At 39.9% G+C, this 11,267-nt stretch overlaps 1 protein-coding gene across 7 annotated transcripts; it reads left to right on the top strand.

Moving 5' to 3' along the window:
* Positions 1–440: 440 nt before the first annotated feature.
* On the top strand, positions 441–11,030 carry pargl (poly (ADP-ribose) glycohydrolase, like). 7 transcript variants are annotated; one of them, XM_034224162.1, is made up of 19 exons: positions 441–679; positions 3,021–3,105; positions 3,384–3,467; positions 3,782–4,914; positions 5,400–5,519; positions 5,704–5,790; positions 6,187–6,258; positions 6,350–6,436; positions 6,527–6,687; positions 6,767–6,840; positions 6,926–6,998; positions 7,388–7,463; positions 7,554–7,701; positions 8,340–8,418; positions 9,031–9,139; positions 9,589–9,685; positions 9,767–9,895; positions 9,975–10,086; positions 10,847–11,030. In XM_034224162.1, exons 2-19 carry the CDS (start codon positions 3,027–3,029, stop codon positions 10,854–10,856), a joined length of 2,730 nt encoding a protein of 909 aa, XP_034080053.1. In that variant the 5' UTR covers positions 441–679; positions 3,021–3,026; the 3' UTR covers positions 10,857–11,030. The 7 variants fall into 7 exon arrangements, with proteins under 7 accessions (XP_034080053.1, XP_034080051.1, XP_034080055.1 ...); XM_034224160.1 differs by having other exon boundaries at positions 10,826–11,030; XM_034224166.1 differs by having other exon boundaries at positions 479–679; positions 3,384–3,504; positions 10,826–11,030.
* The last annotated feature ends 237 nt before the right edge of the window (positions 11,031–11,267 follow it).

Here is an 11,267-nt window from a genome sequence, read left to right as displayed (position 1 = left end):
ATAAAGTATTATTATTATTATTATTATTATTATTATTATTATTATTATTATTATTATTATTATTATTATTATTATTATTATTATTATTATTATTATCTTGCTTGAGTTTGACATTCAAATTATAGAAATAACACAATTATTTTTGAAGTGGTTTTGTGGAAATCCTGCAACAACAAAAAAATCACAGCTGGTCTGCTGCTGCCACCTTGTGTTAAAAATCTCAACTTCACTTCCTGTAATACTGTTTTGGTACCATGCTGATAAAAACTGTAGTTTAGAATACAAATAAAACATAAATAAAATAAAAGGTTAGTATACATAAGGAACCTGGTCAAAATAATTACCATCAAATCTAATGTCCCTATTCTCCGCAATAAGATTATAGTTCATGCTGGATTAATCTCAATTGTAGTTAAAACGAATGTTCTGTTGCAGAAGGTTTTAACATATTATAATGGAAAACGGCAATACCACAGAACCGTTTCGTGGATAATGTATAACTCAGTTTCATTGCAGAAGAAGCACTGGCGCTTTAGTTCACTTTCGTTTTCGCTGCAAAGTGAAAGTAAACTTTAGCCTGTGTTTGAGGAGTCTTAACTGCGTTTTCATCGATGAATGCAGTTGTTGAAGATAATTAAGTGAAATCTCAACACGTTATACTCGCTGTCTTTTGTGAAAGGTGAGTATTTTGAACAATTGTGCTTTGTTGTGTACTGTAGCTCCTGCGTGACAATGACAGACAAAATGTCACACTCTTTGATACAGTATATTTCATTTGTTGCCTTTCTGCTCTTAAAACGTAAGATTTGTGTGTGGGACAAACTAGCAGTGGTGGAAGAATTACTCAGATCATTCATTACCTTAATTGAAAGTCGAAATGACATATTGTGAAAATACTCTACAAACGTATTGTACGTTAAATGTCAATTATTATCCTGAACTAACATTATATTGATGCATTATAGGGTCATTTTACAGAAAAGGTGGAATCTGGTTGTTACAAATCTGCTGAAATATATTCCTTCTAAAAACATGTAAAACCTGTTAAATAGCAATAACTAACTCTTAACTTGATGAATCCACAACAAGTAGAGCTTAAAGTATTTTTATTTTTTAAATTATTTTTATACTTTATACAAAGCTTATTTGTATAGGAATGTCACTGGTGTTACGTGTTACCAGGAAGAAGAGTAACACCAGTGACAATTTGGAGAAAACACTACCATTTTAACAAAATGGCTGCAATGTGTCAGACCAAATGTGGCTTCAGTCAATATCAAAATCGTTTAACTCTTCAATACAATACATTGTCCCATTCAAATGTTCACCCCTAGGGCTATGCAATGAGTAACACTAATGACAGACTTGAAAGACGCATGTAAAATTTGAAGATAAAATGACACCTTTAACAAACAAAGTAAGAAGTATCTGACTTTCCTTATGTCTTTGTCCACTGCATTGTCTCAAATTATCTCTTGTTACAGGAGGCACTTCAGAGACAGTACATTATTTCAAAAATAAAAGCGTTTTGTGTAGCAGTAACACCAATGACGTAATTTTGGGTGACTGACATTTATTTGATATTATTAATAATAATTTGCGTATTTTTTTTACCATTTCAATGTTATATTTAATGTATGTAATGTTATGTAAATAAATATAAATTAGATTTATTTATTGAAAAAAAAATCTTTTAAATTAAAACTATAGGCTCCACTTCCATGTATGATCAAAGTGACAAGGCAGTTCCTTGAACTTGGCATTTTAAATAAATTGCAATTTACGTATAAAACCATTTTTATTTTTTTATTTAGTACCATTGCAAAGACAATCTCTATGTATTCAACATATATAATGAATGTGAGTATTAGGTCAACGTCATGTATTTTGGTGTCTGCAAAAGTAAGTGACAGCACTTCCACCTTTTCTGTAGAATTATCCATTAACATTTCGTATATATCCAGTGGCGGCGCCAGGGTATGGCTGGGGCAGCGCTGGGCTGGGGTAGGCTACAGCCATACCAATAAATGGGCTGGTTTAGCCCCACCTTACCCCCAACATGAAAAATGATGTTAAAGTAAGCAAAAATAAAGTCCGCCAACTCGCGCGGAGTAAATTGCACAGACAGCAGTTTGTAAGATTGATTTCAGTAGCCACTTGTCTAGAAATACCGAAGACTAGAAACGGTTTTGAAAACGTTTGTCACGTAGTGATCGTCTTCTCAATAGAACATCTTTGATAATGTCTTCTGGCCAATCAGAATCAAGATAACTGCGTGGTGTTGTTGCAGGAAGTCCCGACGGAGAATACTTTTGCGGTAGTACATCTCTATATACATCGATACAACATTACGTGTTGATAGAAATCAACACGTAATGAAATAAGACTCCACGGTTTGATGATTGATAGGTGTGTGGGCTGTCTTTCATTTTGACACACAGAACAATGGGGGCTATCCACCCTTATCCACAATGTAAAGTAATTCACACAGCCTCTTCCCTCTTCTCTCTGTGGAGCAGCAGGTTCAGCTTGCAGAACAAAATAACAAAAAACTAAAATGTCTTTCATTTTTTTTTTTAAATATGTCGTGTAGTAATAGATTTATTTATTTTTCTTCTCATGAGAGTAGCAGAATGTGTATTTTATGTTAGTATTTCCAAAAAATGCAGGGGTTGGGTTTTCAGCATGTCAACTCTTTCACCTGTGGAGAAATTGCAGGATTGGCTCCAGGTCGCCCTTTTTATTTACTACAAGACAAATGTGCCTTTTTATTTCATACAGTTCAATTGGGATTGAGACAGGGAAATAATCTAAACCTCACACATGGTGTTTCACTGTCAAGAGGAGCGTTTTACCCTTTACCCAACAAAAATACTCTGGAGCCGCCACTGTATATATCAATGTTAAAGCTGTTATGATCACCTACAATCAGTTTTTGTAAGGCGGTCATGAGGTCAAAAGTTTACGACCAATCCCTCACTTTCTTTTTACGAACTGTCATGTTTTTGTCTTACCTCCAGCCAGGGATGGCTGAGGGCCAAAGCAGCAACAGCTCCATGAAGATATTGAAGCCTGACGTACTGCACAATGGCAAAAAAAACTCAGGTGAGGCCTCCTCTGCATATAACTATTAAAAGAGTAAAAAAAGAAATGCAGTCTACTTTAATTCCGCTTCATTAAAAAATGTGTTTTGCTTCTTGTTGCTTTACTGTAATTTAGCTTCACAATGCAGAATGTTGAATGAGGAACATTTCCCTGAGCTCACATTACATTTCAGTTTAACCCCTGGATATACTTGCAGGATTAGTTGGAAGCAAATCAAGGTCCGGCATGAATCTTAAACAAGTGATGTAGAGAGATGAAGCCTGCTCTCTTACCTCCAGATGTGGCCGACGGAGGAGAAATCAGCAAACGCTCCAGGGAGATGACAGAAGGGTTTCAGACTGGAGAACTGCACAAGAGCAAAGTTCAGGCCTGCTCCTCCTGCATTTAGAGATGAAATAAGTAGTTGCCTATAGATTATAATATCAATGAGGGAAAGTAGGGAGATTTAATTCACAGTATTTATAAAGAAGGGAACTTGAATGTTTTAATTGGGAAATCGTATCAGACACAAATTATAATTCCCAGGAGAGAGAAATGTATTATATTACAAGTTTGAAATGTCCAGCAACATATTCTGGATTTATGAAAAATCTTGTTCTTCTTAAGTGTTATCTAGAACCTTTTTGTGTGTGTGTCAGCCACTTCCTTTTCACTGTAATTTGTCTCTCACCTCCAGAAATGTTAGAGGACTTCAGAAACAACTCTGAGCAGGTGAAACAGTGTTTTCAATCTGCTATAAATCCTGATGGAAAGGCAAGCTCAGTTCAGGCAGGCCGCTCATCCCCTGGACCCCCCTACCCTGCACCTTCCTCTACTGGACCCTCATATCCTGGACCCTCCTACCCTGCACCTTCCTCTACTGGACCCTCATACTCTGGACCCTCCTACTCTGCACCTTCCTCTACTGGACCCTCATACTCTGGACCCTCCTACCCTGCACCTTCCTCTACTGGACCCTCATACTCTGGACCCTCCTACTCTGCACCTTCCTCTACTGGACCCTCATACTCTGGACCCTCCTACCCTGCACCTTCCTCTACTGGACCCTCATACTCTGGACCCTCCTACCCTGCACCTTCCTCTACTGGACCCTCATACTCTGGACCCTCCTACTCTGCACCTTCCTCTACTGGACCCTCATACTCTGGACCCTCCTACCCTGCACCTTCCTCTACTGGACCCTCATACTCTGGACCCTCCTACCCTGCACCTTCCTCTACTGGACCCTCATACTCTGGACCCTCCTACCCTGCACCTTCCTCTACTGGACCCTCATCCCCTGGACCCCCCTACCCTGCACCTTCCTCTACTGGACCCTCATACCCTGGACCCTCCTACCCTGGACATTCCTCTACTGGACCCTCATACCCTGGACCCTCCTACCCTGGACATTCCTCTACTGGACCCTCATACCCTGGACGCTCCTACCCTGGACATTCCTCTACTGGACCCTTCTCCCCTGGACCCTCCTCCTCTGGACCTTCTTCCTCTGTACCCTCCTCCCCTGGACCCTCCTCCTCTGGACCTTCTTCCTCTGTACCCTCCTCCTCTGGACCCTCCTCCTCTGGACCCTCTTCCTCAGTACCCTCCTCCTCTGGACCTTCCTCCTCAGTACCCTCTTCCTCTGAACCCTCCAGTTCCCCGGATGTTGTAAGTGCTACACATGTTGAGAGGGCTGAAGCAGTGAGGAAGAAGAGGGAGGACGGCCCTTCATCTTGTTACCTGCTGAAGGATATGAAGATAATTCCACAATGTGACATCAAGCTGGGACATCTGCACTTCAGCAAAACTCACACTGTCCTCGTAGATGTAAGATGTTAGCCTTCTTCTTCTATCTCCAGTAACTATGTACATTTACTCAAGTGCTATACTCAAATACAATGTTGAGGCACTTGTACTTTAACTAAGTAATTAATTGTTCTGCTACTTAAGACTTCTACTCCACCAACAACTAAGATCATTCACCAAATTAAATTATGAATTTCACAATGTAGAAATACTCTTTTATAAGTCGTGCAAAATGTATACCTTAAGCAGTAAATGTACTCATCCTGCAGGAAAATATGCACCAATATCTGATTCGATGTGACATTATTAGATTCATTAATAATAGAGCAGCATTTTACCTTCATAGATGACTGATGTTAAGCTACTTATAACTAGTTTATATACATTGAGCTTGTTCAGTCAGATGGTTCCTCTCAGGGGTCAAGACATGATTAATGGGGGAGGAAATAAGAGATTATGTTCCGTTTTATAATTTTCCTCATCTTTTTTTCTTATTTTATACTCAGGTGGACATTTTCAACGGTGGAGCAGGACTTATACCTCAGGACGGAAGAGACGTGTGGCACAATGACTTTGTGAAAATGCCGTATTCTCAGTCGAGTCACATGAAGACTGGATATACGAAGGTTAGTTTGAAGCTGTTCACATTATGTTTATCCAGAGGTTGGTAGGGACAAGACAAGTTGTAGGAAATATATGATGTCCTCATTTTCAGGGATACAGATACATTCTCCTCCAGTCTAATGGTGGATTATATCAAAACGAATAGAGTAAATGTCCTGAGAAGTTATTTGATTTTTCCATCTACAGCAAAACAACACGGTTAGGTGGGAAGTGATCTACAAGCAGCTGAGATCTCTGTCCAAGAAGACGACAGCCAGCGTCAAAGATTTGGAGGTAATCTGGCTATTCCATCAACATTTGCATATTTAGTTTTGCACGTTGACCATATTTCTCATACTGTGAACAGTTGTACATTCCTTCCTCTTAGTTTCAAACACTCTATACTTGTTTCTTTTGAATGTATGTATTTAGGCGTCCCATCTCCTATCATAGCGGTCACTATCAATAAAGGACAAATGCCCGACAAACATACATACATGATTTGTAGCACATTTCCGTTTTATATTTTTGAGTCTTGACTCTTTTCTTTCACTGTTATTTGGGACAAGAAGTAAGGCACAATCCATACTGTATATACGTCAACCAACTCGGCAATAAACCTGATTCTTATTCTAACGTGTCTGCAGTAAACATGGATTGTACTCCTTCAACCTGTGTATCTCTCACTAGGATGCTATCATCAAATATAACCCAAAGTACAAAGGTCAGTGGTCCTTTGATGCCCTCTCCAGCTTAGTTAAGGTCAGTGCCCACGTGTTAACACATTATTCAAACATCTGTTTTGTGGCAGAAACCCCTTTAATCATTTGTTATAATTATATTTCATCATCAGGCCAACCCGAATGGAGATAATTACTCACCCAAACTATTTCAAAAGATAGCTGAGCTGGCCTTGAGGCTGCCTGAGCTCGTGAAGAAGGTATGACACTCACTGTCTCAGCTTCACTATACAGTAGTCACTATCACACTGATATTTGATAATTGACCAAGTTTGCATCTATGTTTCCAGGCCATCCCGCTGCTTAAGAGGGGACACACTGCAGCCATCACCCTGTCACAAACTCAGATAGCCTGCCTGCTCGCCAATGCATTTTTCTGCACTTACCCTCACCGCAACTTCTCCGGTCCTAAAGCAGAGTACCACAACTACCCCTCCATCAACTTCACCCGGTCAGAAAACACCCATACCACTCTGTTACACATCCAATTGCCAAGCCTAAATACTCTATTCTTCTCATTCTGCATGTAGTCTGTTTGGTAACTCGTCGTTCCGGAAGAAGCAGAAGCTGAGGGCCATCATGCATTACTTTCAGCAAGTCACAGGTGAGAGATAGTTGATGCTGAACCTCATCTTCCTCCAGTTTGTGAGGAGTGTCAGTGAAGATCTCTGACTGTTGATGTCTTTCAGCCAAGGAACAAACAGGACTGGTGACGTTTGAGAGACGCTGCCTCAGAGACACTGAGTTACCCAACTGGAAAAAGTAATAATATTATTAATATGTATTTATAGAGACATCTCAAACAGTTATACATGCTAGAATAACTAAAAGAGAATTCAAGTTAAATATAAAAAGACTATAGCCATGCTAGCAGATCCTGTGGGGCCAGCAGTGTTCATGTCATGGATTTATTTAATGATTTTCCAACTTGTAAACATGGTTGAACTTTTTTCTGTACGATTGGAAAACGCATTTTTTCTTTTTAAAGCTTCAGGTATATTCAACCTGTCTATTACTAATAAAGAAATACCTTAATAATCAAACAAACAACTTACGTATGTTGACCTTAAGGTGGCACCATATGAAAAGTAAGGATCACTAAAGTTTGTGTAAAAAAGTGAACTCATTATTCTTTTTTTTAATTGTGGCAGCTGTAACAAGAAGATGCATAAACTGCATGTTGCCTCACATGGCACCATTGAGAATGAAGGAAAAGGAATGCTTCAGGTAAGATCTGAACTAAAGCATCGCGGTCCCTAGCTGTTTTTGTCCAGAATGTATTTAAATAAGATTTCTTGTGCCTTTGTTTTTGTGCAGGTGGATTTTGCCTCCAGCTGGATCGGTGGAGGTGTGCTGGGCTCAGGTCTGGTGCAGGAGGAGATCCTGTTCATCATCAATCCAGAGCTGATCGTGTCCCGCCTCTTCACTGAGAAACTTGGGGACAAGGAGTGTCTGATCGTTACAGGTACCGTAGTGGAGAAATTATAAATGGATTAGTTATTGTTGATCAAATTAAATGTTTTAAATTACTTAGTAAAAGGTTTTATGTGATTGTAAACTGAATACCTTTAGGTTTTGGACTTTTGGTCGGGCAAAACAAGAAATTTAAAGATATGAACTTTTTTACTATTTTTTGACATTTTACAGACTAGAAAAGTGTATGTGTAATCATAAGGAATCAGTGACCATAGCACACAAACTGTAGTTTACAGACATTGCCTGATCTCCTAAATACTGACCCAATTGTTGATTAATCCGATTTAAAATAGTCCCCAAATAAGGTGCTTTGAATCGTTTGGGTTGTCTTCTATAAAAATGTCAAAAGAAGTTAAATGTTTACGTCTTTACTAACCTCCCCAACTGCTGTGGATAGCTTAAATTATTATCAATCTCTTCTCTGGCGTTCCCAATGTGTTCTGCTTTTATATGTGATTTTCTTAATATTTTGGATTGCCGTTTAGACAAAAAAAGGATTATGTTTGTGTAGCGTTCTTAAAGATTTACCATTTCAGTAAGAACCAATGGGCTTGGAGCTGAGAGAGACAGGAAGTCAGAAAGTATTGTGACAGACTAACTCAATGTTGGCTTTTCTCTGTTTCTCAGGCTCCCAGCAGTTCAGCAATTACTCTGGTTTCGGGGACACCTTTCAGTGGAAAGATCCTCATGAGGAGCGCCTCAACAGGTATAATCACTGTCATGGCCTGGCTCTTGGCCATAACAAAAACGTGGAACAGACATGATATACGGAAGATATTTATTGTAAACCAAACTACTAAACAAAAAAGAGCTACCACAATGGGATGTGTTCATCAGTAAGATCAGTAGTGTAGGTGTGGGTGTGTGAACGTGGTGTGGTGCACGGTGTTGAATGCCAAACTAAGAGGAAGGGAAACACAAGCATATAAGTCAGGTAGCTGCTCTCAAAAACAGATCCTCCAACCGAGAGAGCGAACAAGACACTGGCCGTTTCTCAATGTCGAGGAGGCTTGCTTGGTAGCACATGTATGCTGGGCATTTAAACAGTGATTCGGCGCCACTCGGTGATGTAGCATCCTTGAAATAGTGGCTCTGGAGTAGCCTTCCTCGACATTGAGAAACACGCTCTGGCTCGAGCCTTTAACTCCTCCGGTACCGGCGGCCAGGTGCCCTCAATCAGCGCTGATAGGGAGGAAGGGAGACCGTTAAAGGGCCATACACACACAATAGGAGAGAGTAAAGCAGGGGTCGTCACATCACTTTTATTATACGAGCCATATTTGAATACATCCGGTTTTCTCACATTTGATCTTTATAGAGACCAGTGGGCTCGGCTGCAGAGGCAGATCGTGGCAATCGACGCTTTGCACTTCAAACACAGAAGTGAGCAGTACAATATGATCGATGTCACACGGGAACTAAACAAGGTGAGCTGTGTGTATTGTTATTTTGTCATTAATCATTATTTTCGTATTATATGACCTAATAATCATATGCTAAAAGCCCATATATGGTATATTATCTTTTTGCTGTTGCCTTAAATCAATGCATAACCCACCAATCTTTTCCTGAAATAAATGTATAACAAATCTTAAAGGAAGTATCCAACCACAACTTATATGTTTGCCTTTAATTTGATTAAATATTGTATTTTTCTTAATTGATCTTTTGGCATGCTACAAACAGAAGTAATAAAGTGTTGGCTCTTGTTTTGGAAAAGTATGTTTGCTTCTGACTTTAATTCAAAGGACTTCTCAACAGTAATTGTATTATTCTGCATGAACAAACATTCTGTATCAGTAGTAAAGTTACATTTGCATTTTATCAGGGATTGTTTTATCTATAGTAATAATTTTTCTTTTTTTACTTAAAAAAGGCATACTGTGGATTTATGGGTCATCGGACCCATGAGCCCGATATCGCTACAGGAAACTGGGGCTGTGGAGCTTTCAATGGAGACAAACAACTCAAAGGTACTTTTTCAGTCTCCATCCATTTATTCTTCACCCAGGAACACATTCGACACTTGCCTTGAGCTTTTCCTTCATTTCCAGCTGTGATCCAGCTGATGGCAGCAGCACAGGCAAAGCGAGGTCTGGCCTTCTTCACCTTTGAGGATGAAAGTCTGAAGCAAGGCCTGCAGCAGACATACCACCTGCTGGTCACAGAACGAATTACAGTTGGTGAGAGATTTCAGGACATCAGACTTGTCAAATGTTTCTTGTTGGTTCAAAACGTTTCTAATAGTCTTATATTTTGCAGATAAACTGTACATACTCCTTGAAGACTACTGTGCCACTCCGCAAGCGTATGGCAGTGAACATGTGGATCTGTTTGAGTTAATCAGGATCAACTTCAGCCCTAGGAGTCTGCTGTGAGGACTGATTCATCCCTACCTCTGCATCTGAATTTGCACTTAAATCTAAAAGGGATCTTTAAGTAAAAGAAATGAAGACGCGTCTGTATTGATTAAAGATCATCTTTTGCAAATGTACCTTATTTTGATCGTTAAAAGCGTAGCGATAGCCAGGAAATCTGGGCAGAGAGAGATATGATGTGTAACAATGAAGAAAAGACATGGTTATTGAACACAGCATTTTTCAATGACATGCCTTAAACAAGGCTTTAGATCAATTAATCCAGAAGGTGTTTTTGATTTAGTTTCTACACTTTGATTTATTCACTTTTTCCTCAAGCCAACTGGCCAAGTTGAGAAACTCATAAAAAATAAAATGTCTCAGTGTGAATCATATGTCATTTTAGCTCCATCAGTTGCTCTAAAAGCCTGAGAGAAGTTAGCGTTAGACCAGTACTCTCACACTCAGTCAGCTGCTGCAGGTTTTGCAAGTTAATCCATTAACATTCAGCTTTACAAACCATTGTGACAAGGCAGTTGTTAGTGAGTCTGCTGTAATACCTCTTACTGTACTACTTACTTAATATTACAGCCGTTTCAAATCAACTGAGGTACATAGTGTAGGAGTTACATGTGACTGTGCTGATTAATAAAGATTGAAAGCATTCTCTGCATGTTGTGGAATTGTTGTTTAGTAGCCTATATGACTGTGACGACCCCTGCCTTGTTATCTCTGGTGTGTGTATGATCCTTTAAGGTTTTCCCTTTGGTCTATCAGCTGGGATTGAGGACACCTGGCGGCCGGTACCAGAGGGTTAAAGGGCCTGAGTGAGACCTGCAATCTCGCTCTGGCAGGAGGACGCAACGCGAAGAGCAGCCACGACCAGCTGACCTCTTGTTTCGTCGTTTGTTTCGCCTGTTTGTGTCCTTCAGCAGCAGTGAATAAATTCTCTTTTCCTATTCACGCCCTTGTTTTCTGTCGCGCGGTTGTTGTGGCTGAGAGCCAAGCCATGACAGATGGGGGCTCGTCCACATCTTTTTATCTGTGATACAGCAATAGATAGGTGAGATTTGTGTTGGGAGTTGGTGCGCGTGTATGAAGTTTGTTGGGAGCGCGTTTGCAGTGCGGCCGGTTTCTTTGTTTCGGCTCGTTGTGGGAAGGACATTAGATTTCAGATTGTTGTTTGGGGGACTGATTT

This window comes from Gymnodraco acuticeps, unplaced genomic scaffold, assembly GCF_902827175.1.
Source record: "Gymnodraco acuticeps unplaced genomic scaffold, fGymAcu1.1, whole genome shotgun sequence".
Taxonomy (NCBI): Eukaryota; Metazoa; Chordata; class Actinopteri; order Perciformes; family Bathydraconidae; genus Gymnodraco; species Gymnodraco acuticeps.
The sequence above is the reverse complement of the archived record's forward strand: the minus strand, read 5'-3'. Positions and strand labels throughout refer to the sequence as shown.

Coding starts and splice junctions, on each gene's coding strand:
- pargl (XM_034224160.1), top strand. CDS start 3,027: ATGGCTGAGGGCCAAAGCAGCAACAGCTCCATGAAGATATTGAAGCCT. Junction 7,464..7,553: donor AAGGAAAAGGAATGCTTCAG/GTAAGATCTGAA, acceptor GTTTTTGTGCAG/GTGGATTTTGCCTCCAGCTG. Junction 10,087..10,825: donor TTCAGCCCTAGGAGTCTGCT/GTGAGGACTGAT, acceptor TGATCCTTTAAG/GTTTTCCCTTTGGTCTATCA.